The sequence below is a fragment of the Clinocottus analis genome, unplaced genomic scaffold (genome assembly GCF_023055335.1).
Source record: "Clinocottus analis isolate CAN_PGR_092001 unplaced genomic scaffold, fCliAna1.0.p SCAF_5, whole genome shotgun sequence".
NCBI lineage: Eukaryota > Metazoa > Chordata > Actinopteri > Perciformes > Cottidae > Clinocottus > Clinocottus analis.
In genome coordinates, this window is record NW_027176207.1 from 14,061,031 (window position 1) to 14,087,006 (window position 25,976).

General features: G+C 41.8%; 1 protein-coding gene across 5 annotated transcripts; it reads left to right on the forward strand.

Annotated features, from left to right (window-relative positions):
* Nucleotides 1–143: 143 nt before the first annotated feature.
* Nucleotides 144–25,041, forward strand: LOC137802238 (serine/threonine-protein kinase PAK 3). 5 transcript variants are annotated; one of them, XM_068599971.1, is made up of 17 exons: nucleotides 144–333; nucleotides 13,032–13,225; nucleotides 13,356–13,456; nucleotides 15,439–15,592; nucleotides 15,711–15,748; nucleotides 18,762–18,824; nucleotides 19,083–19,148; nucleotides 20,203–20,358; nucleotides 20,434–20,605; nucleotides 21,225–21,288; nucleotides 22,624–22,672; nucleotides 22,817–22,929; nucleotides 23,645–23,762; nucleotides 23,939–24,038; nucleotides 24,256–24,452; nucleotides 24,557–24,694; nucleotides 24,860–25,041. In XM_068599971.1, exons 2-17 carry the CDS (start codon nucleotides 13,054–13,056, stop codon nucleotides 24,947–24,949), a joined length of 1,791 nt encoding a protein of 596 aa, XP_068456072.1. In that variant the 5' UTR covers nucleotides 144–333; nucleotides 13,032–13,053; the 3' UTR covers nucleotides 24,950–25,041. The 5 variants fall into 5 exon arrangements, with proteins under 5 accessions (XP_068456072.1, XP_068456068.1, XP_068456069.1 ...); XM_068599967.1 differs by lacking the exon at nucleotides 19,083–19,148 and having other exon boundaries at nucleotides 20,170–20,358; XM_068599968.1 differs by lacking the exon at nucleotides 19,083–19,148.
* The last annotated feature ends 935 nt before the right edge of the window (nucleotides 25,042–25,976 follow it).

Here is a 25,976-nt window from a genome sequence, read left to right on the forward strand (position 1 = left end):
ACTGAGCAAATTTGTCGGTGAAACAGAGAACCAACTCGGTCTGCCCGTCGGCTGCCTCCTCCCACAGAACCGCTTCCTGCATTAATATTCGGCCTCGCAGCCAATGAGCGGAGCAGGGCGGATGACATCATGGGCTAGGGAACAGCGAGCAGCCAGTGAAGCATCCAGCCTGCCGAACAAGCTTGCTTTTTTAGGGTCAGGAACTGGTCTGACAAGAGAATGGCAATCCTGCCTTTAAACTGTCATTAGGACTGCACGGTTGACGATGAATCTACCAGAGCTCCGGGCTCAACGGCGAAACACTGAGCAAGAGAATGTGAAGACATATTTCAGGTAATTCCCTCTCTGTGTATGGCAATAGGAGATGTGGAAGGGGGGAGAAAGAGGAGGGAGGAGAGGAGAGGAGGAGGAGGGGGAGGCTGTGTATGTCGGGGTGCTTTGTAGCCCTTTCTTTTTCTCCCCTCCGTCCACTCTTCATTCTGCAATGCTAAGAAGGCAGCTGTTTCATCCGTGAGAGGGGCGAGATGGAAATGGTTGCATGCATCAGATGGGCTGGAGACGTTTTTGTGTGATCATATACCCCTCCTCTGCATCACCTCATCTCTGTATGCACTCCCCTGTGCCTCGCAAATAGCATCTCTATTGATGGGGAGGTGTTAGAATCAATGGTGGTGCTTGTGCGGGCCTTGTGGTGCGTGCGTGCGCGTGCGTGCATGTGTGTGCGTGTGTCAGTCCTGGAGAAACGCAGCAGCTGCAGTGGCAACACTGGAACAAAAAAGAAACGATGCTATTTTGGGTCTGTAGACCAGAGGCTAACGGATGGATCAGAGATGTTTGTATTGCGCTGTGGAATGAGGGGGGTGATGGTTAACATGCGCATAGGTGCTCTTTTGTTATCTCTGCACTGCCTCACCTATGGCTTTTCTAGGGAGGGTTTCATGAAGACATGTCTTTTATTTCCATTAAATTAATCCAGTGATCTCACACACACAAGTAGAGCTGTGCTGCTGTCTGCTGGCTTTAACATGGACGTGTGTGTGTGTGTGTGTGTGTGTGTGTGTGTGTGTGTGTGTGTGTGTGTGTGTGTGTGTGTGTGTGGCAGTTTCATGGCGGCTGTAGTGACAGGGAGATATACAACATCTGGTCACCTGACTTCATCGGGGAGCGGAGTGGGGGCTGGGGCCGGTCCTATGAAAGCCAAGCTATTCTGCCTCGGATTCTTCCACAGCCATCGGTGGAGGTGGAGGAAGGAAGGGAGGAAGGGTCGGCAACGGTAGTGAACGTGTGTCTCCCCATCGCTTCTGCTCATTTCGATGGGGGGCAGGGGAGGATTAATCTCCAAGGGGGCGCAGTCATCGTCCGGTTTGTGAGAAGCAGGGCCTGATGGGAGACCTGTTGTCAGGCTGTTGTGTGAAGGAGGGATGTAAGAGAGTCATGTCAGTGATCGAGGGAGGCTGAGATGAGAGGGGAATTGGGGGATGGGATGCCGAAGGTGCTACTCTATTTGAACGTTGGCCTGCTGTATTGATATGGATGTGATAGTTGCCCTTGCATTCATCACTAATCTATCCGTCCCGACACCATGACTACACTCATTTCACTGCGTTCCCTCAGGAGTTTGTATTGTGTCCACAGCTCTTTCTCTCTTTTGGGGTGGACATATCAAGCGTCCCTAACCCCACATGATGGTCGTTTTTTTCTTCTTCTTCTTTCAGTTTAATAACATAATTTGAGGATTCAAACTGTTGTTTCTTTGGAGTATAATTGTGAATTTTGTCAGTGCATCAACTATTTTGTGCCAACACAACACTGGGGTTGGCAGTAGACACCCCGGCCCTCAGCAGTAATCTATTGCAGCGCCAGGGACGATCAGACAGGTGCTGCGATACACTATGAGTGTTTTTATACATCCTTCTGTTCAAGTGATCTGTGAAATAGTTGCTGGGTATTTGGCCGCCGCTCTGGGTCTCAGACACTGCGCTACACATGCCCCAAGCATTTTATGTGCATCACACCTTTATTTACACAAGTCTGTAACGGACAAATGGGCTGGTAATAGCTCTGTTTTGTGTACGTGAGTCTGGGTAGAGCTGCCTACCATCAGTTCAAAGTATTCACAGAGGCCTTTGTCTCTGTGTAGGTTACAGGCACCTCATGAAAATTTTATATCTGTGAAGAAAGCACACGGACATAATCTGCATGTGCGCTCTGTAATACTAAAAATGAAAGTGAAGCTGCTCCCTAAAGCAGACGGTTTATAGTGTAAACAGGGATTGTCAAAGCTTATAGGGGCTTCGCTTTTTATGCAAATGTTTTCACAGCTGCCTCTTGTGATCAACTAGCACAATCAAAACTACTTTTTTTGAATTAAAGATACTGATCAGATATAAGACCAATACTGAATCAAACAGATGGATTAGGTATCGATGACAATGGGCCAATCTGGTATTAGACAAAATGATTTTCATACCAATTCACTACATTTATATCTATGTTACATTTACTTTTCCAAAGATAAGAAAAGAACGTGTAAGTCAAGCATGATGTTTCCTCACACAGGATTCCAGTCTCTTCCACACAGTGAGGCAAACAGCTTATTGATAAAAACACTGGTATCGCATCGGCCAATACCCAAAACCCAGGCTTTGAAAAAGTCTATTCGGTGCATCCCTAAATATGACTTTTATAATTATATTTGTGAATCACCTAAAATTAGGCATACCTTACAGGACTGAGAGTATTAACTAAATCCACACATGATCTTTATTTAATGTATTTTGTGTTTGTATTTTTGTATGCCAGTGTAATCAATGATGGTCTGTCTTTTGCACCTCGACAAAAGGAATGTGAGATTTTGCTTGAATAATGGATTCTTCTATTCTATCTTCATTTTGTCAGGCAGGTATTTTGTGCAATGCTACCTTCCAGGACCTCATTACCTTTTTGCCTATTTGGATACATGTACTAGATGTTTAATTCTCTTTCGTTTTTAACATTATCTGCCCAGACCTGTGTGAACACAATTAAATGTCTAATCTGCCACCACATATAAGCATGATAAAAAAAATCCTGCGCCTTATTTATCACGATCATAAACGGCTTATCAGAACTTTATTGGTGAACCATATCTTTTTTCAGTCCGTCTCCCTGCATGTCTCTATGGCTATTAGCGTCGCGCTGTTCTGGGCTTCCCCTAGTTTTCCACTGGCCAGTGTAACCCAACACACACAGCTTCTCTTACCTCCCCTCGGCTAACAAAAGCAGTAGACACAGAACCTCATCTTGGCTCGTAGCCGGCTAACTGGGCTGCCTGTAATACGATAGTCGGACGCACAACACATACAAGTGGGCCTCCATCTGTTGAGGACTTATAGTCTGGATGAGTTATGCTGCTATTGTTTAGTGCCGTTACCAGTTCGGACTCTTGTTGACAGTTTATAAATGTGCAGCGGCCCCGTGCGGGGTGTTTGTGTGTGTTTTAAGGGCATAGCGGTCTCAAGCGGAGCTGTAGTCTTGGGGTAGGTGTGTCAGAGCTGCAGCCTGTGTTGTGGATTAGCATGTAGGATTGGAAGCCATCTGGCCATTTTGTCTTGGAAAGGGGAGGGGGGGAGGGGGGTGTAAGTGAGAGAGATGGATGGAGAGAGACAGGGAGAGAGAGAGAGAGAGAGAGACAGAGGAAACACTCACACACTGACACATTGACACAGCTCCTTTCGTAATCTCCCTACTTGATGTCTGTTGCTACTTTGTGTGTGTGTGTGTGTGTGTGTGTGTGTGTGTGTGTGTGTGTGTGTGTGTGTGTGTGTGTGTGTGTGTGTGTGTGTGTGTGTGTACGTACACTTTGTGACAAAGACAGTCCTGTTTCTGACATATTAAACACAAATTGCAAATGTGGCCTTGAAGAAGTCAGGGCCATGTCTGGAAGGGAGAGGTGTTCAAGCCTTAACAGTAAGATGATGCAATAGGGGGAAGACATTCCAGATGGAAAGAGACTGGAGAGAAGGATGAAATGTTGCAGAGGAGGAAACAGGTTCAGGGGGTTTAAGAGATTAAGAAGTTTCACTGGGTCAAGTTTGCAGAGGGGTCTGAGAGAGGGAATGAAAAGACAGCTGATGACTTAGATGTGATTAGAAAATGGACTATTTCTTTTATTCCATACGACAAATTGCTTTGATTGTATCACTTTGGCCCGCATTCTGTTTTGTATACTCTGTATCTCTTGAGATGAGGCCTTCACACACGCTATAAAATATAGATATAAGATGTCAGGGAGGATTTAACTTCAACCGAAGTATAAATGTGTCCAGTCTGTTGATTATGATTTGTCAATGACATTAAACAGGTTTGCTCACAAAATTAAGCTAAATTACTAAATACAAAAATCCAGGCAGACTTTTGGTGCACAATGATAGCAAAGCAGTTGCCATGACCACAGGATCCAAGATTTGTACCTCCAGGTAGAAGGGAACTACTCATCCGTCTCAAACAAATAACACAATAAGAGCAGCGCTGTCACACTGTTACTTTGCTTACAACAACACTGAGTGGAATTCAGTTTATTTTTTTCTCAGATGCACCGATGTGCAACTACTGTGTGTGTAGAAAGGTGTGTCGGTTGTAGAACATGAAACACACAGAAGGATAATAGATTTACTCTCAAGACAATACGCTTATTGACATTGCACACACTATACATTGCTTGGTTTCCTCCTTCCATGTTTTCTTACAATGTGCTTTACACTTTCAACAGAACTCCGAGCAGCTGCACAGCTGGCCTTGCAGGAGGGAATCCACTCCCTTTTCTGCCTCCAGCTGGCACTCAAACATGTCCACCCAGGTCACACTAACGCAAAAAAACAACAACAACAACACACCTTTGTCCCCTAAAGTGGGAAATACGAGCCATACCTGTGTTTGGTGCCCATATCTTTGTCAGGCATAAACTTAATAAGGCTGACGTTGTCTCTTTTGGGGGAAGAAGCCAAACTAAAGTTTGATTCAAGACGGACTAGTTACAGTAGCAAAGACAAGTTTTTGATCATATGAAACCAATAGTGAGCTTGTCTTGACTGCTTTTTCAAGTTCAAGGAGAGAGTTATGAAATTAAACCTTGGTATATTTGAAATTCATAGACGCCGACAGCGACGGTTGGCCGAGAAAGTGGAAGTTTGAAGGACGATCGAGTCACATACAGGGAACCCTTGTTGTCTCTTACTTGACATCTTGAACACTGATATATTGTGTCGTTCATTACTGTCAGAGTATTCCATTCAATTCAAGTGTTCATGGTTGCAGCCATCAACATGGGGCATCAATATGAAGGTTAGTTGTAAATGGTATGAGCTATTCAAGGCTTAGGCCATTCCCTGAGGCCTTAGGGGTCCAAGACACATGATTTATACCTGCAGTGTCTTCAGTTTGATCATCCTGCTGTCACCTGTAAGTCTCCACCAACTGTCAAATAAAGACAACATGCCATCAAACGATGTTCAAGCTGTTATAAAGCATCCATCTTGTGTCTTTATTGTGGACCAGAATTATAATGTCTGAAGAGTAAAGGTAAAACATGAATGCAAAAATACTTCATTTTCAATCATCAAAAGATATGAAGGGTTCTGTCAAGTGAGGAAGCTTTCGTTCTGTCAGGGAGTATAGAAAAGCCATCATAAGGTACTAATATGATAAATTGGCTCTGCCAGGCAGGAAATGCCTATCAGAATAAACAGTTTTAAATATGCTTTGAATAAAATGTGGCCTTTCTAACAACCAGGAACGTAAATAAGGTATTTTAGTTTTCATTAGCTTTTTGTCTTGACAGAATGAGCCACCATATTGTAAAGCACATTTAGATTTGTATTCAACCTTTATTTAGCTAGGATAATCCTCAGTTCTGGCCAAGATGACTAAAAGACTACTGGCAGTCCATTTTCATAGAGGTTTGCCACCTGACAAAATAAACTGCCTCACTTTGAAGCACTTTTCTTCTATCGCTAACTCATCCAGGCGGCTCCAACTGTCACAACACGATGCACAGCGGTTTTGTCAGCTGCACTGTTCAATTTTATTTCACGCTTTTAATATAACGTTTATATAAAAGGAAGTGTGCACACAGTGAATTAAATTAGCCCAGAAAACCGACTAAAGTGAGTATTTTGAGATGTTGATACAAAAATCTAATGAAAATAAGAAAACCAGCATGACAGGTATCTAACTGGGTGCGTCTATGCACACATGCGCGTGGGGCCCTAAGAGAACAGCACAAGGGCGGTTTCACCCAAACTAAATATTAAATGACAACAAGCTCAAAAGCCTCTCTGGCAGAGGAGTTATGGAGAGGAAGAAGCCTAGAATGAGAGTCATGGTGCTGAAGGCTGTGGTGAATAAATGGATTTCCTGTTTTTTTCTGACTTGTTTAGAATATAAGTAATGTTTAGTAAGTCAGATATTGCGTGGTAATATTTTGAATCAGTGAGAGGAATTTGTATGAGTTTTTTTTATCGTCATAGTTGCTCCATCTTATTACTGTTGCAGTTTATGTAGAATGAAGTGAAACAAGTTCAGACCGACATTAGGCTAGTGGCTAATATCAATGTTTACCGAAAAGAGATGTTCATGCACTGCTAGTTTTATTAAAACTAATCTTGAAAGGGCTATGTGTAGAGTTTTTCAGATCTCCGAGGATGTAATATGGGAGGTCAGCGTGAATAAACACAGATTAACTATCTCATCCATTTAGGTTTACTTTTAATATTGTGTAATCATGCTCTAGCATAATTTGAACGGTATAAGCTTTTTATACCAACATGATTAAAAGATATTCACGTTCAACATTTCCATGGCTTTCTCCCAATGTACATCAGCTACAAATAGAAGTTAGAAGAAAGGTTTGATTTCAACTTTTTTGTTCCGTAATGAAAGACATCACTCTACTTCTGCGACGTAACAGACAAACAACCAAAGAAACAATTCACACTTGATGAAAGGTGACAACTGAATCAATCAGTACCCATGAATATGTAATGAAGCCTTAATCAAGCCTCACTAAATATGTGATTGTGTTTACATTTGTTTCTACCGTGTATAAAAAGATGTTTGCCGCCACTTTAAAGTTGTTGCAAAAATCTTTCCACAATCAAACTTTCCCCAAGACGACAACTGAAAGTGTACCAACCAGAGTCATGCTCAGCTTTCGAAGTGAGAATAAACTCACACACTCCTATCTCACCTGGCACCTGTTTTAAGCAAATGGATGAGATGGCTGTGACGTGTCGCCTTGTTGAACCAAACATTGGCAGCTGTATGCAAAGCAGAGTGTTGCAGGAGGGGGACCAAACCAAAGAGGTGGAGCCTCAGACAAAAGATGTCAAACTATTTCATATCACAGAAACCAAGTCCGTCAGTGTGTTCAACAGTAGACAGCTGTATCTTTATGTTTTCGAGAGATTCTAGCTTCAATGTTTGTTGCGTGTGTTATGCTTTTATGTCACTAATCTACGGAGTCTGACAAACTAGATATGTGTTAATTGGGGAGCTTAAGAGGTGCCGGCAGGCACATTCAGGTAGCTTTAGAGCCAAGCTAGCGGTTCCTGGTCTTTATGCTGAGCTAAAATTAACTGTAAGAGTTGTATCAATCTTCTCATCTAATTATGTGCAAGACAGCAAATAGGTGTTTCTCTAGGATATCAATCAAACTATACAAGCGACTGCTCACAGCAAGGTCTGTGGATTATCTTCAAGTAATTGCGTCATGATGTCTCGAAGGAGACTTTGCTGTTAAGTTTTTCAAATGCTTGTTTTTGGCACTTTGAGCATCACAAGCTGAGTACCATCTAATTCCATTATATTTGAGGAAAGCCAGGCATCTCTTTGGTCGATAGCTCCAAAACTAGGCCGCTCACACCTAAACAATCTAGATTATTAGCACTACAAGTGAGAGAGGAAAAATATATATTTGAGTCGTCCCTTTAACGCCCAAATTCTGTCGCCATACAAGATTATTAACAAAGCTTGGAATACGTTCATCAATTCCAGATCTGTTACTGGATGCAAACTCTGGTACACACTCATGCGAGACTAGACTCAAAATCCTGTAGAAGTAATGAATCTTCAGAAAAAGGGTGTATTTAATGACATCATAGCCATGAGGCTCAGTCACCCAACAGTGTTTTGAAGTAAAAAGCATTTCTTTGCATTTTACGTTTTTTTTCTAGTGTGAGATTAGATTCGATGATTAGATTTGATGATTTCCTCATTTGACCATTTGTGATTTTGATCTTGTAGCTGTAGTTCCGTTCTTTTTTTTGTTTTACAGAATTGAACAGTGACGCTAAAATCCTCCCCCCTCAACCGCTCCTCTAAATTAAAAGGGGGAGTTGGCATCTGCACTGGGACGTTATGCGTTAAATTCTGACCTTGAGAGGCCAACCATGTGAGAGAGGAGCATTTTTGTATGTTGACATCCGTGTGTCGTCGGCCTCTCGTGTCTGTGGGAAAGGTTTGTGTTATATGAAGATTGTCGAGTGAACTGCCCTCGTCATTTTTTGCTCCAACTTTTCAGACCAGAGTACCAAGTACCATCAGCACCAAGATGAAGGAGATAACAATGGTAAACTGCAGCTCTGGTATCCTCTCTGCCTCCTCATCCTTTGAATGTCCTCTAGCTGTCTGTCCCATCCAAGTAATCAGCATCCTTCAAAGAGGCACAGCCAAAGCTAAAGCCAAGTCAAACAGAGAGTGTGTCCTAATCAGAGGCACGAAGAGCTGAGCTTATGGAGCCCTCCCCCACTGCGGGGCCATTACTGGGCAGCCATGGGCTCAAGATTAGAGCCTCTCCCTGTGTTAGCCATTCAAATTCTGCATTAATGTTTGAAAGAGCAGAGAAAATGTCTGCTCTTCATGGATAGATTAATATTTTATGGAAGAGAAATGTGAAAACATTCTCAGCAATATCTTGAGTTGAGCCGGTGTGTCTGGTAGTTCTGTGTGTGTGTTAATTCAGACACTTGCGCATTCGTGCGGTATATTCTGTCTCAAAATGTCACTTCTTACCAAAGCTAGCCAAGCAGCATGAGGCCTGGTTGTAATTTTTGATACATTTGCATATTTTGGATCAGTGTGACAGCTGCATTTACGACAGAGATTGGTCTCTTTGCTTCCTTGTCTGCTGAAATGCTAGTTTGGTCTCAGTTGATTTATAATGTTGGGAGACAAGCCTATGTGTGTCTCAGAAACAAGGAGCTGCTCGTTTCAGGGACAGTGCACTCACTGACTGCTTGCCTGTCAGTCTGAACAGTAAATAGGTCAGTGTTTTATGTGAGGGAAGAATCAAGTCATGTCTGGGCCTCCATGAATCTGCCATCTTTAGCAGAGCTGCTGCAGGTGATTAGCCAAACAGCGACATAGCAGTGATGACCGGAGTGCGTGCAACATAGAAGATCATTTGATTGGCTGTGGTTTCCTGCTGCAGCTGCCTTATCTAGAAGTGGCCACAGTCAGACACTGAAGAGTTTCTTTCACTACATAATTCATCAACGCTGCTCTCCAGTGGCAGTTGTGTCTGAAATGATCATATTGATGAGCATTCGCTTCACCTTCACTTTTTCTTTTTTAATGGAAGTGGATTCTCCAGAAGGATTCCCCCAATAAACCTCAAGCAATTAAATGGTTCAGAACCTCGTCATTATTTGATGCGGCAGCAGCTGTTTGTTTTTTTTTGCTGACCAGATAGTGACCTGCTTGAGTAGATCCTAGTTGCTGTTTTTAGGTTTTGCTATGAGCACGTTATTGAATGCACATCTGTGCATGGCTATATAACACTGTATGACATACTATAGTTAGCAAGAATGTGTTCAAAAGACTGTTAATGGATTAAAACGGGGGCATCAGTGAAAGCTGCATAGTCAGAACAGGCAAACACATTTGTATGCGTCTTTGTAATGAAGCATACTGTAGCAAATAGTCCCTACAGTACTTTTAATTTCATATTTGTCATGTGTCTATCAGACTTCCTCATGTCTTCTTTATTGCCTTAGTAACCTCTTGTAGCTTTTTTTGTTTTGTTCCGATAGCCATGTTGTCAGCAGCTCCCCGTTGCACACCGTCAACATTGAGACATTTCTTTGTAAACAGCAGAGTTTCACTGGGTTTTGTTGTTAGTGACACGCCTAACCTCCAACCTAAGAGAACCTGTTTGCTGCTGTTGTCTGGACTCTCTCCTGGAAGTCACCCAACATGGTAGAAACTGGCAGCAGAGTCACCGCCACTACCGGCATCTCGCACATGACTCTGGAAAAATGCAAATCGAAAAGCACATTAAGATCATAGTGTTTTTATAAGTAGTGTGCCCCCCCCACCAATCCATACCCCACAGCTAGGAGGAATCAACATGTCACTTTAATTAATGTTGTTAACCAATCTGTCGGGAGTGAGTCACCTTCTCATGAACCCATCTTGGGTCATATATACTACTGATGCAATCATTTGTTCAGTGTGTAACATCAGTGTCCACCATTTGTCGAACGACAATTAATCTACAGCATGTGTTGACAGAAAAGTATGGGCTGCTATGTGCCTTGTGATTTACTGCAGAGTTCAAAAGCGTTTGTCCAGTTGAAAATGATCTCAATGCAGTTTCATTGTTAGATTCTCTTGCCAAGTGAAACTAAATTGTTATTCTCATCACGCCACCAGCAGAGTGGAACAAAAAACTCTGTCCAGTTTATTAGAAAGCATAAAGATAGTCGGTAGTCTTTTATGTCAGACCAATGTTTGATTTCCACTTAGGTATTGGCAGATATGTAGTCTAGTCTTTATGAACAAAACAATCAGTTTAATTACACATTAATTGTTAATGTTATGAGGGGAAATAACTGATTGGATGAGAATCTGTTGTGCTCTTGTGGAGATAAAATGTATTTACATAAACTTGTAGTTATGCAGTCGCTAATAAGTAAATGAAGGGATCTAGGTTAAATGTCCGGACATGTTATCAGTTCAACATTCATCAAGTTAGAGGACGTACATTTGATTCCTAACAAATAGTAATATAAATTCTGATTGTCCCGTCCAAACAGGAAGTGACACATTTCTTACGAATGCCTTATGTAATAATGTTGTTACTGTAGACTGAATAATGAATCATGGCTTCTTATAAATCAATATTACATTTTTTCCCACTCATCTCAACGCTTCATTCATGCGTTTGGAAAGTCAGGGTGTAATCATCCAGATGTTGTCCCGTGCAGAAAGATGGTTACATAAAATGGTAAAGGCCACCGTGAAGACACATGTGTAGTTTGTCAAAGGCAGTGAGCCCTGTGTAAGAGCCGGGGAGGGGCCTTTGTTTGGCGTATGTAGGTCTCCACTAAGGGGGGCGGCCGGGATGGCCGGCTTTCTGGAACGGTCGCAGTGCACATCACATGATGGGCTTGGCCTCGGGGTGAGGCAGTGAAGGGAGTTTAAGATGGTAGTAGGCTGGGTAGATGGAAGAGGAGCGGGGTGAGTGATGGGAGCGTTTACTCTTGCCGGTTTCTCTTAGAATCAACTCCTCGTTACTGTTTTCACAGCTGAAGAGACTCACTGGACATCAGACCCTAAAACAGCCTCCATTCAAACAGCAAATGTAAATAAGATTTAAATCTGCTGTAAAGTATCAGTTATGTTGGTAGAGAATCTTTCAGACCTGTAGCCGTGTTACCGTATCAGGATTCCTCATGTTACAATGCTAAGTAGGCCAAAGCTCTAAAAATACAATAAATCGAAACTGTAACTAGGAGTCTTCTAAGCGTTTGATCTGCCTGAAAGCAGCTAACACGTCTTAAAATGGCTTCGTCACATTCACATTACCCCAGTTCTGCTGCTTCAGGAACCAGACACAAAATTCTGCAACTTCTACTGTATTACTTCCCCAACTGGCCCACATTTTAATAGCATATTCAGGTACAAAACAAATTAAATCAAAGTCAGATGTCCGTGACGTAGAAAACTTTTGATTCACATGTAAACAAAAAATAAAACTTGTGTTATTATGCTGGAAGAATTAATTGATGAAACAAAATCCTAACTTTTCAAAAGATGTCAAGAAAATCCACTGGTCTCAGCTTTTCGAATATGAATGTAGCTGCTTTTCTTTCCAGCATTTTAGATTTTGTATACTTTGGTTGATTATGGTTGGTAAGATAGAAAAAAGGAAGTAAACCCAGATGCAGACAGTAAGAGGAGGCAGCAGAAGGATTTCAGTGATGAATTAAGAAAAAGCCTACAGTAAGCAGTCGGTCCAGCAGGCAGGTAACATGAAAATCCCCAAAATTGATACTAGGGGTAATAAAAAGCTGGAAGGCTACACACGGATGTACTTAGACAAACAAAGATCAAAGGAACTGGGTGGTACGTGTAGCTAATGATTGGTGAAGTTGGAGCAGGCGAACAGAATTAATGAGAGACAGGTGAAACTAATCAGGGCGAGGCAGACAATCAATACTGGCGGGAAAACAAGGCAGGAAGTGAAACGAGATGATGGTAACAAAATATAAGCATGAACGATATGAGGAAGTGGAACATAAAAACTGTAGCAGGGCCACATTTTATAGAATATGCATCTAACCAAAGAAATACAATACTGTGTGTTCTCCTTTACCATAAAGTATAAAGACTCAATGACACTCCGAAAAAGTGTTTGTTGAAATGCAGTATGTATCATTAATATATACCAATCGTAATGTTGTGTTAGTGTTGTGTTCATATTCATATGAATATTATGTGTACATTTTTATTTTGATGCTTTGGCAACATGGTTTTTCTGGAACGTTCATGCCAATACAGCCGCATTGAATTATATGAATTGATATTGACAAAAAAAAACATTTAGTCACTCAATATGGTTTTCCTTTAAACTCAAGTAAAAAAAATCAAGGTTTGTCATGACTCATGTTTGGTACATCCAGAGTGATTTCATAATCTTCAAGATTCCCCATCAATGCACAGCTTTTTTAAAATACTGAACTCCTCCATTTCTCTCCTCCTCTCTCCCACAGGACATTGTGAGTGCTGCTAAAGATGTCTGATAGTGTTGATATTGAAGAGAAACCACCAGCCCCCCCCCTGAGAATGAACAGTAGTTCCCGAGACTCTACATTACTGAATCACGCCTCTAAACCACTTCCAATGGCTCCCGACGAGAAAAACAAGAAGGTCCGCCTGCGCTCCATCTTTCCTGGGGGAGACAAGAGTGAGTATCCTCCCCTGCACATTACTCACCACCGCCCCACCCACACCATGCCCCACATTGGTTCATGTAGTTTACCTGTGTCTAGAAATACTAGAAATCCGCCTGTGATAAAATTGTCCGTCTCCTGTAGCAAACAAGAAGAAGGAGAAGGAACGTCCTGAGATATCCCTACCGTCAGATTTTGAACACACCATTCATGTCGGCTTTGATGCGATAACAGGAGAATTCACAGTGAGTATCTACTTCACCTGGTAATCAGGCATATAAACACAGACTGCTGTGCTTCTCAAATCATCCTCCCATCTGAAAGCAGAGTCCCAGGCAAGCGTTCATATAATCACAATTCTCTATGGAGACAGAGTCAACTAAATGATATCTTTTCCTTCACATGATGTTGGTAATACAAGTGACTTGAATAACAATCACGAACCCTCCCCTATCAGGGGAAACCTGCCCTGGAATCCTGCAGTGCTTCTTTTAGCTGCAGTTTCTCTTGGCAGGAGACATTTAATTCTTACACAAGCCAAGACATATAATATCATCCGTATTTTCTCTTTCTTTTCTTTTCTCAGTTTATTGCATTTTACAGTTACAATATTTATATAAAAGGTCTGAAATAGTAACTTTTTTTAGTGATTCCCAAAGTGAGGTGCACAGCTCATTGGGTCCTTGGATGAAAAACAATTGAGAACTTCTACTTTCGAACCAACACCAATAATTGTAGATATATTAATAATATATTTGGAATATTACACTGAGACACTCAATCCATTTATTTGACATGTTCTAGTGATGTTCATTGCAATAGCTCAAAAATAAAGCTATTAAGGTTCAGTTTCTTTATCCATGGAGATGTGTATTCAGCTCACGTGGTCTAGTATTATGTATATTCTCCTATGGTTCCCTAAATTTTGTTCATCCTACAGTCCAGAGGGGAAGTTGTTGTAATGTATTACATTTATATTGTAAAAGTGTTCATGATATTGTTTGTCTTCTTTATGGTAATCATTTATCCTTGAGGTGATCTTCTGTTTTGGGAAAAATATTGACATCCAGCTCTAAATAACACATACCAAAACTGACATTACCGTTAATGTACTCAAGCCTAGTTTATGCTTCTGCGTCACGTCGACGCCGTACCTACGCCGTAGAAGCATAAACTAGGCTTTACTGTTAATTCTTTTAATTTTCCAATTGAAAACATGCATGTTAGCATTATAATGGAACCGTAACATGTAAAACGTGAATCTGAAATGGTTTCACATGTTTTGTTGACAAGAACTATTTTGAGATAATATAACTGATGCGCAATCTACAACTTAAAAGCCCTTTTACTCTCAGGAAGACTGCACGTGTTCCGGTCTGTTTGACTTCCTAATGTCCAGCACTCAGACCATGACATTAGTAACAAGCAGCTCATTGTTCATTGGTTAAGCTGTGAGCTTATGACAGGCACACAGACCCTCATTAAGTTTTAAACCAAATCACTTTGAGTTCCTCTCTGTCATGGTTTTTTGGGAAAGGATTCTGTTAGTTTGGTCCTTGAACAACCTTCCGAGATTAATCTTTTTCTGCTTTCATAGAACAGTAGACTATGTCTTTCAACAGTTGCTTTTAGTGTAAAAATATCCACAAGATATAATGAATGAAACCAATTCCTAACCCAGCATCAGCCCCTGTAAAAGTTGAACTGTTTACCATTAAAAATGCAAAACAAAGGCTAAAAAGTGCCTTTGTTTTACATTTTGGGAAATTATTTAGAGTTAGATGAGAAGCTATGTACTACTCTCAGATACATATGTCCATTAAATATGAAGCTACAGTTAGCAGCCAGTTAGGTTAGCTTACCATTGAAACTAGTAGCAGTGAGAAACAACTAGTTTGGCTCTAACTAGTAAATTTATTATGTAAAAAAAAATCTACCTTCCAGTATCCTTCAAGCTCATTAATTAACATGTTGATTTATCTTGTTTGTTTAACCTGAAATGTGAAAACGGCATGTAATGGTTAGGCTAGCTAGAAGCTAAAGAAGAAAGCGAAGTGGCTTATTTCTGAAAATGTCAAACCATTCCTTTATAGATTGATCTAGCACAGGTTTTCAGAGAGTAACTCCAAGGAAACTGGGAATTATAATAAAAGTTTGAAGAAGTATTAACAACAAACACGCTTTCCTAAAGACAAAACTTGAACATTAGACCTCTCTATTTGTGCAGGGTATCCCGGAGCAATGGGCACGGCTCCTCCAGACCTCGAACATCACCAAGTTGGAGCAGAAGAAGAACCCGCAGGCCGTCTTGGACGTCTTGAAGTTCTACGACTCCAAAGAGACCGTCAACAACCAGAAATACATGAGCTTCACCTCGGGAGGTAAACAGCACCAGAGCATTGATAGAATAAAAAGACATCCACCAATTTAACAAAAACATTGAATATGTTTTCTTATGTATAATACCAAATATTATAAGAATGTTCCCTTCTGTTTCAGACAAGTCGGCACATGGGTACATAGCAGCAAACACTCTGGTGAGTTCTTTTAATATCTAAACATACTTTGGCTCGTGTTGGTTAAACCTTCTTTAATAACATTGAAAGCACCATACAGTTAACACAACCTACTATTTAATGCTGGATTATAAATACATTATGATAATAAAACATTCCTCTTTTTGTTGGAGGTCGCTCCTCTGGCCATTTTATGAAGGGTTTTTATTGCTGCAATGCAGATATTGACCTCACCAGACTGTCTGGTTATTAAAAGAATACAAATCAACCCAATCTCTGGTTTTCAGCTACAATCTATGACACATTTTATTGGAAAATCTCACGCCTCAAATATTTATTTCATCATGATTTATATGCATTTAACAATGTAATAAAATACAAAAATCAGGTAAGTTTGGCTTTATTTCATCGCCTTAAACCTCAGTGCAATTATGCTTCTCCAACTACCCGGTGAATCTTTCTCACTTTACTCTCACAAACTCTATCTGGGAATTTCTGTGATAGACTGTGTTACTCTGCAGCGCGTTCATTTCGCACTCACTTTTGCCTCTAATGGGTGAAACGTGTGCGTGCTCCCCTCTAGAGGGCTACTGTCCTCACTATGCGACCTAATGCCCTGGATTTTTTGTACATGCCAATCAGTCGGCAGCTCCTGCGTGGAAACGCTGACGGCTGTGAGAGCCACTGCTGCTCATTGTTTATTTTTCCAATCTACTCAACCAGATTTTGAAATACCGATAGACAAGCTTCACTGCAGGCTCAACCGCATCTAGAAGGACTCCCGCTGTGGTGACCTCATTCCAGGCTTTGACCAGAGTAATCTATGCTTTGAATGCCTTGGCCTGCACACGCTCAGCCGGGTGAAGAAGTGGAAAACCAAGTCTGTTCAGTGGGACTCGCTGCCCCGGGCAAACAACAAAAGCATCACTTAATGCAGGGCTGTTGCTTGAGAGAGCGCTTTGCCAGTGAAGGGCAAGGGGGTGTGGCAGTGAGACTTAAAGGTTGTGTGAGCCCAGCAAAGGTGTTTGAGAGCATCTCTTGAGTGTCACTGAGGTCCTCGACCTGCAGAGGTGACTCAGCTGTTGGCAAAGGTGCCACAGACTTCCTCCACAGACTTCCTCTTCACTGTCTCAGGCAAGCAGAACTGCAGGAGAGGAGCCAATATTTGATATGTGAAACCGACTTTCTCCTTTTAAGAGAGGAACAGAAACCCAACGCGAGCTGCCTGATGCTCCCTGTCAGATTATTTTGAAGAGCAACAACTTCTACCGACCTGCAATGCAGGTGAATGTTTGAGAGCTGGTGTGTTTTCCTCGAGCAACTTGCTTCTTTTCTTATCCCCTGCTGCAGTCCATGTCTACCCTGCAGTTTTCTAGTCTTGTCATTAGGGATTAAAGAGGACTTCTTTTAGTCAGATGGAAAAAAATATACTCATATTCTTTATTGAGCGTCTGTTTGAACCAGTCGTTGATGTTGTAGGTCGATCAGCCTCACCCTGACTTTAGCTCAGCGTGTATTTATAACGGTGGATGATGCAGCGAGAGGGAGCACTGTGTGGCATTATAATTCAAGCTTTAGGCAGACCAAGTTGTTTGTAAGTTTCAGGTTCTAGGATCTCACTAAGACTTCACTTCCTGTTCCTGACGGGCTGAATACAACATCGACTGGTTCAAATATTGTTGATATAGTCCACCTGCACCAGACAATAGATTCAACCAGGAAATTGTCTTGTCTAAAACAAACCCTTTTATAATGCATAAACCTAAGAGACATTGGCTGTGTTTCAGGATCAATTTGATTACCTCTTTGTTGCCGCTGTCAGTTTAGTCATATATTTCATGTCATATTTGTTTTGCTACAAACCAGGAAGTCTTGAGTGTCAAACCACAGGACTCAGCATTGGCCGTTTGTTTATCAGAGTGTGTTAGCTTCACATTGTACTTGGCATTTCATCTCTTGTGTATTGTCGACATTACTGTTCAACTTCACAAAAACCCTTAGGTTTGTTTTGTTGGTACATGGAGGCCACAATTTTCCTCTTATAATTCCTTCAAGTCCCCTTATAGTTCAGTCGTGTTCACACAATACATGGCATCCTGTCTGTGTAAGCAGCTGGAGAGTAATATTTATCTGTAACAACGTATTAATGGAATTATCAAGTGTTTACTTACTGCAGAGGCTCAGCGTTATTTGTCAGATCAACTGTTGTCAGTTCAGTGAGGTCGAACAGCCGCACGACTTTGTCATTGTTCGTCCTCAGACAGTAATTTTCTTTTATCAGTTTAATTCCCACATAGATAGTTAATCGGAAACTAATGTGCAGAAGTCAATAACAATTGCAGGAACATGATGCAATATTTCTTCATTACATAGTCACAATCATGATGCTCATAAATGTTTCATAGTGTAATAGAAAACAGCATTCGTCCAGTCAGATTATGAGGAGCAGCGTTACAGAGCCAGGTCTCTTTTTATTGACGGTGGAACAATAAACTTCCAGTATTTAAAAGAATTCTGCAGTAAAAAAACTTTTTACTTCTTCACCTTGTTGTCAAAGTGAATACCAGAACACTAGTTTCCATAACAATTATTCACTGCAAGCTCATGCAAGGTGACATTGACAACTGAAAGGTAGTCAAAAAGCTTTAGAATAAAATAAGTGCCGAAAAGTTTTTTAAACAATTAAAGCGGAAAAATGACTTAATCCTGAATTGTAACACCTCTGTCTGTATTTGGGGTGTTCAGGATTTGGTGTGAGATTGAATTTTTAATGTTAGCAGGAATGGGTCAGCATGAACAGAAGTAGAAGAAGAAACATTTTGTACAAGAAACCAGAAAATATGTTTTTGGCTGGAAGCTCAGCTCCTTGGGTGGCATTATTTGTCTCCTCATGCTGGGGACAAGGAGGACAATTTACGGACCTAATGTCCACCCCTCCTGCACTCTTCCACCCCCCACCACCCTCCTCCCCTTGCCCTCTCAAACGTTGTGTGGGTTTGTTTTGAGTAAATCCATTTTCAACCTTCACATTCAGAACCGACTGCTGTCATCTGGGCCTCCTGTCAGCCTTAGAACCTGCAGCGCATTATTTGACAAGGTAACTCCTCCTTATTACTTTCCACATAATGTATCCCTGCATTGGCTTTGAAGCTAAATTTGAACTCCTAATTCTGATTATTCAAACTGCAAAACGCACATCAATATTTGATTTCAGATGCATCATCACTCTCTCTGTGTTGAAATTTCATGGGGATATATATAGACAGATTGATAGCTATATAGATATATCACATTTTGATGTTACTGATGTGTTTGTTATCTTCCACAAGAGCACCCCTTATCTTTTTTCAAATAGACCGTCTCTGAAATGGCAGGGCAGGGACGCATGCCACAGAGGGTTGTGATGGATGTCCAACTGCATGTATGAGCTCACACTCTTTACAATCGGCCATAATATGCCTTCATCACCATTGTAGACATTACCGCATGGCTCTGTGAAAAAATAAACAGAAGAAATAACACACATGGCACTGCTTACAGATAGACAGTCATTGCTGCACTGCAGTCTTGGCCCAGCTCTCCTTGGAGCGGGTCAGAGGCCCGTATGTCTGAATGAAGGACTGGGACTTTCCTTCAGCCAAACCCTTTCCCTTTAATCACCAGAACTAAGCTGCACTGCTTCATTTATGCATGACGAGACTGGAAATGGATGAAATGTTTCCACTCTATAAGAGGAAGATGATCCAAGGCTAGCAGAGTTTTCTTTTGGGATGGTGGGAATAAAGGCTGAGCATTAGGCATAATAAATATGCCTGAGGCTTATTAATCCGACTTGTTAAAAGGTATCAAGAGGATGTCTCCAGTTCATCACCATATTGCACATTACTGCAATGTGGCAGCCTGTTTTCTCCTCGAGCACAGTTAAATACAGCAGTTTGGTGGTTTGATATTCATTCTCATCTTTGCTTATGGAACAACTGACCTGACCTGTTATTAACGTAAAACCTTGAGATAAACTGCACTGGGTGGCACCTCACTCCTTTAATGCTTGTCTCTCACTGGGCTTATAACACTTCCTTCACTATTAACACAATTGCTCCCAACAATTTAACCCCATTCATATTTATTTACACAAGCTGTCAAATGTATCCCAACAGATTAACTGTATTTTGTTTATGTTGTTATTTTCATGCAATTTATGTCACCACTTTTGAATAAATTGTTGATATGCTATGAATCTGTTATATTGGTTGATACAATCAATCATCGAGTCAGCACAGCTTGTTCTTTTGAAACTCAACCAGCCAAAAATCAAACTCTGTCCGTGGTTGGTTTGGGGTTTGCAGGATGTTTACTGTGGTAAACTGTTTCCGTTCGTGTATAATACATAAATAAGAAGATCTGCCCATACTCTTTTCATTCCATGCTCCTTCGTGGAACAGGCATCCAGACTTACCCCCATCTCTACCCTCCAGGGTGCCAAAACATCATCGTCGGAGCCCCCGATCGCTCCACCTGTGTCAGAAGAGGAGGACGAGGAAGAAGAAGAGGAGGAGGAGGAGGAGGAAGAAGAGGACGATGATGACGAGCTGCCCCCGGTTATCGCACCTCGGCCCGAGCACACCAAATCTGTGAGTTTGCAATACTCATGCAAAATGCAAAAAATCCCGCTCTGCATTTCTTTGACCCTCTCTCTCTCCTCGCAGATCTATACGCGCTCTGTCCTGGAGCCAAAGCCTCCCACCCCTGTGAAAGAAGTGTTGACTCCACCGGAGTCGCAGGTCCAGCCGGACAACACGTCCGATACCATGTATCGCCACACTGACCGCCAGAGGAAGAAGTCCAAAATGACAGATGAGGAAATTCTGGAGAGACTCAGTACGTGCCTCAGACAAAAACACTGTTAATTCAGACGTGAAATGTTTTGTCGGTGATGTGTATCTCCGCGAATGATTGTAAAAGCCTTTGTCACACACTCTTTTTTTTCATCTTAATTTGCCTACAAACAATTAAATATAAAGACGTGAAGTTTTAAAATAAGAAAAATAGTAAAATTATTCCTTAATATAAATCTACACGTTTTCAAAAGCAATACAGAGGTCACGACTTTAGTGTCGAATAATTCCCTGTGTAGTGATTCAGAAGACAGGCTGGATATTTGGATTCTTGCTAAAAATATTTCAAGTGAACAAATTTTGTATATGAAGAAATGGGGAAAAAACACTGTAATCAAATTTAGACAAAGAAGTACTTTTTGTCATTGACTATGGTCTACTCTAGACCGCTGCTCTCTCTGTAATATAACTTTTGCCCAAACTCCCAGCATGCACCGTGAAGTAGAGATGTATGTACTGCGCTACAAGGCATGGTATGTCTGAAATAGAAGAGTCGGAAACCTTCTACGCTGATGTTTTCCATGTATTTGTGTGAAAGCCTTCATGAATTTGTGCGCCCACATGAGCTCGACCATTAAATATCTGCTTTCTCTCTGACTCAGGGAGTATTGTGAGCGTGGGGGATCCCAAAAAGAAGTACACACGCTTTGAGAAAATAGGACAAGGGTAAGTTTATCCAAGATCATAGACTAAGTCGGCACGGTTAGTGAAACAGAGCAATTTCAGGAGCAGTCAGTCTCGCCGGGAGAGATGGAGCTGGATTGACCACTTTAGTGAGGCAGAGGCAGTGGGAGGGTTGGGCCGAAGGACTGGGGGAGAAATAAGTAGAGAGGAAATGAGAACTGTATCCTGAAATGGCCAAGGGCCAGATTAGCTCGTCTCACTCTCCCGTTGTCTTTCTGCGCTGTGCACATCTGCAGGCAGTAACGGCGTGGTTGTTATCTGCTCTGACACGCTCACTATTTCCATATTTGATCAAGAAGTTCCTATCTGAAACAGTAGATAGCTGTCTATTTACTCTGTGCCGGGCTATCTTTAACTTTTTAATACCAGGAATTGTGCATTGTTATTCATAAATTAGCGTCTGACAGTGCACAGGTGTAGCTGACGGCAAGAGAAAGTGGAAAGACCAGAAGACTAAACTCACAGTGGAAGGTTATTAGTATTGTGAAGTACACTTCCAAATAAGGGCAGAATGGCTGCGTAGCATTCCTATTGGAAACCATATACTTCTTTTGCGGAGCTTCGTGCTCATCACTGTTACATACAGTTTATTAATGTAGAGCCACTCTGGAATCAAGTGTAGACTGGTTTACACTGTGGTAGTTGATTATTATATTACATCAGTACAACTTAAATTTAGCTAGTGACGTTTTAATATCACAGGAATAAAGCTGTTGCTGTGTCAACATGGTAACTTGTCCTTTCTATTTAACTGAGCAGTTGATTTTTATTGTTCGTAACTGTTAATATGTGAAACCGCTCACATGAAAGTCTCTAGATTATATTGAGTCATGATTTCTGAAGAGAGACATTGCAGTTTAGTTTTTCAGATATTTTCTTTTGCCATTAGCCATAGGCAGACATCTCTACTGCTGATACCTGCAAAACTAGACGGCTTAAACAAAAACAATCTAGTGATAAATAGCACTACTGGTGAGAGTATTTTGGATTTTGTGTTGAACTCTCCTTTTACGTTTCATTAAGTTATAGTGGACCAGCAGTCTGTGGTCTGACCACAGTAACACAGTAACACCTAGAATTGGTCTTTGTTAAAGTAAATGTTAGAAATCTCTTGAGTATTTTCAATAAATCACAAACTTTTCAAAGCTACCTGATGCTGTATTAAATAGACAGTAATCATATGATAACAACATTTCCTTCTGGTTAAAAACAGATTTGTACATTTTGAATCTATTGGACTATAAATATGTTTTCTATGATTGTCATTTATTATCATTTGTTATTCTAATAATTCATTTGTATCTTGTGTTTCATTAGAGCGTCCGGCACTGTGTACACTGCCATTGACATAGCAACTGGCCAAGAGGTAAGTCGGGTTCTGATGTTGATATATATATATATATATATATATATATATATATATATATATATATATATATATTGTTTTACTTGCGAAGCCTTTGAGGTTTTCTCCTGAGCTGAGCCACAAATTCCTCGTCTGTTTTCTCAGGTGGCCATAAAGCAAATGAACCTGCAGCAGCAGCCCAAAAAAGAACTGATCATCAATGAGATCCTGGTGATGAGGGAAAACAAAAACTCCAATATAGTCAACTACCTGGACAGGTGGGCTTTCACACACAAGGTCATATATCACACGGTGGATACATGCCTGAGGTCACGGCCTATTTGGGGTTATTTACTGTTATATAATATATGTGAGAGAACTCCAGCAAATCATACAAACCCATATCAACTTCATAACACTTGAAAAAGACATGAGGAGGTATAATGCAGTGATAGGTTAAAGGTATTTGATGTGCATTTGCCAATAGCAACTGCTCTGGGGTCAGAACTGAAGGTCTGTGCATCTTGTTATCATTGATGACATTGAGGGATCCTCTGAGCCTTCTTCCGAGAGCCCCTTTCTTCTTCTTCCTCATTTTTCTTTTTAATGGTGGTCAGCATTCTCCATTTGGTACATGACTGCCACCTACTGTTTTTAAAAGAACTTGACCAGACAATCACAAATGTTCTATCACATTTTGAGCATCTGCTCCACTGAGCTAAGATTTCATTAGATTGGTCTTTCTGCTGTTGTGAACACCTGGCAGTAACATGCTTGAGCACCTACTGTGTGTTGTAATTGACTCTGCATCATGATTGAAAGTTGTAGAGGTGCTGCTTTATTCTCTTCATGAAGTTTGTTCTCATGTCCTCCTTGTGTGCAAAGTGTCAACCCACTCGCCTAGATTATTGAATTGAACGACTGAATTTCATACCCCGATATGAAATGCATGTCAAGCTAAAACGTTTTTTTTTTCATTCTGGCTTGTTTTAGTTACTTGGTCGGAGATGAGCTGTGGGTGGTGATGGAGTATTTGGCCGGTGGCTCGCTGACAGATGTAGTGACTGAGACCTGCATGGACGAGGGCCAGATCGCTGCAGTCTGCAGAGAGGTAAGCCGCCAAGTTTAGACATCCGCAATACCCCCGAATTCTGCTGTGGGCACGAAGAGCTGACCCTGAGAACACATGCAGACACTTTAACAAAAACACTTCACCCAGCCAAGAAAAAAGACGATCCAAATGTTTGTAGCACATTTTGAGGCTTTTTTCTTTCTCTTTCTATTCAGTGTCTTCAAGCCCTGGACTTCCTCCACTCCAACCAGGTTATCCATAGAGATATAAAAAGTGACAACATCCTCTTGGGCATGGACGGATCCGTCAAGCTCAGTAAGTCTTTAAATTGCTGTTAAAGCATACAGTGTATTTGTCCTTGGCCTTAGTCTGGTCAAAATTAAAATAAAAAGCACAACTTCTGAGGGTTTGAGATGTATGTTTTAAGAGAGATGACACTGTAAGAAATGAAAGACTACTTCGATAAAAAAACCTGTATATTTCATGTGATGAAGCAAAATGCACTCACCACTGCATCTCCCCCCCTCTGCAGCCGACTTCGGCTTCTGTGCCCAGATCACTCCAGAGCAGAACAAGCGTAGCACGATGGTGGGAACACCCTACTGGATGGCACCCGAGGTGGTGACTCGCAAGGCTTATGGCCCAAAAGTGGATATCTGGTCTCTGGGGATCATGGCAATAGAGATGGTGGAGGGAGAACCGCCCTACCTGAATGAGAATCCACTGAGGGTAAGACACATAATTGGCTCCCTCGTGGTCATACAGGATGGAGCTTAAATATTCAAAGGGTTACCCTGATGTGATGATCTGTTTGACCTCTTGCATCTCTCCAGGCACTGTACCTGATCGCTACCAACGGGACTCCAGAGCTGCAGAACCCTGAGAGGCTGTCATCTGTCTTCAGAGACTTCCTCAACCGCTGTCTGGAGATGGATGTGGACCGCAGAGGCTCTGCCAAGGAGCTGCTGCAGGTGAAACCAAGACTCGAACCTCCATGAACGTACAAGCATAAACATACTCGTTCACGTCCTGCAGATGTCAGCAAATTGCACTAAAAGTCTACTAATTTCTGATAAGAAATGTGCATGCGACGCTCTTTAGCGACATTCTGTTTGATCACCTCTTTCCTCTTGCAGCATTCTTTCCTCAAGCTGGCGAAGCCTCTATCCAGCCTGACGCCTCTGATTGTAGCTGCGAAGGAAGCCATAAAGAACAGCAGTCGCTAGGCTGTGCCCTCTGTCCCCACCCGAGGCTGGAGCCCTGCCTGTGATGTGTGCGTTCATGGGGGCAGGGGCTTGGGTGTTTGGCTGGTGGGTGACGTGACAGTGGCAGCACAAGGGTGAGGGTGGTGGGGGGGGGGCGGGGTAGGGGGTTGTGTGACTTACCGTGACAGCACAAGGACAAAAGACCCCCAGGCCTCATACGTAGGATGGACATCTGGCCTTGCAGCCTCTCGGCCCAATGCTGCTGAAAAGACCTTGCCTCCTTGTTTACTTCTCCAGCACTCTGTACATGTAGAGCAGTCCATCACAAGTGTGTTTGTGCGTGTGTGTGTGTGTGTGTGTGTGTGTGTGTGTGTGTGTGTGCGTGCGCGCGTGCGTGAACCAACTGTGCACATCTCTTTGTGTCATACGTCTTTGTTAGGCAGCAGTCGCTCCCTCAAAGCAAGAAAACATTTTCAAGAGGAAACGTCAGTAGAGAAGAGGAGCAACTGTCAAAACTAAAGAGTCTGAGATTCCTTCCCTGCCCTGCTTCAGGCTTGGTTTTCTTTCCTCTGGCTCCTCCGTGGAGCACAACTAGGCCACAGCTGCACCTGCAGTGGCTGATATAAGAGAATGACTCTGGACCCAACCTTTGCCTGCATGACTATGGCTTCTGTGGAGAAACATCGCTACTCCTCTGCAGATTGTCACATCTCAAGGTGGCATATTTATGTGTATGTGTGCGATTGTGTGTAGGGGTGCAGCTACAGGGGAATACGTCAGGAATAATTTCAGCTTTAAACATCCTTCATCAAGCCACCTCACACTGGTGAAGAGAGACAATTCCCGCAATTCATTCGAGCCAACAACTTTCAGACAGTCTCTGTCGTAGAGTCACTGGAGTTCACGTTATCCTCAATTCATTTGCTTATTTTCTCTCTAAAACTGGTTGCATATTATTAGATCATTCAAAAAATATATAAACACTGTTGGTGCACAATTTGTCTCCACAAAGGATTAAATTAACCAGAACATAGGACTCAATTGTAGA

What these genes read in the sequence shown, in the direction of transcription:
- LOC137802238 (XM_068599971.1), top strand. Translation starts at nt 13,054, where the DNA reads ATGTCTGATAGTGTTGATATTGAAGAGAAACCACCAGCCCCCCCCCTG. An exon ending in CATGAGCTTCACCTCGGGAG is followed by an intron (nt 15,593 to 15,710) that starts GTAAACAGCACC and finishes CTTCTGTTTCAG; the next exon opens with ACAAGTCGGCACATGGGTAC. An exon ending in TGAATGAGAATCCACTGAGG is followed by an intron (nt 24,453 to 24,556) that starts GTAAGACACATA and finishes GCATCTCTCCAG; the next exon opens with GCACTGTACCTGATCGCTAC.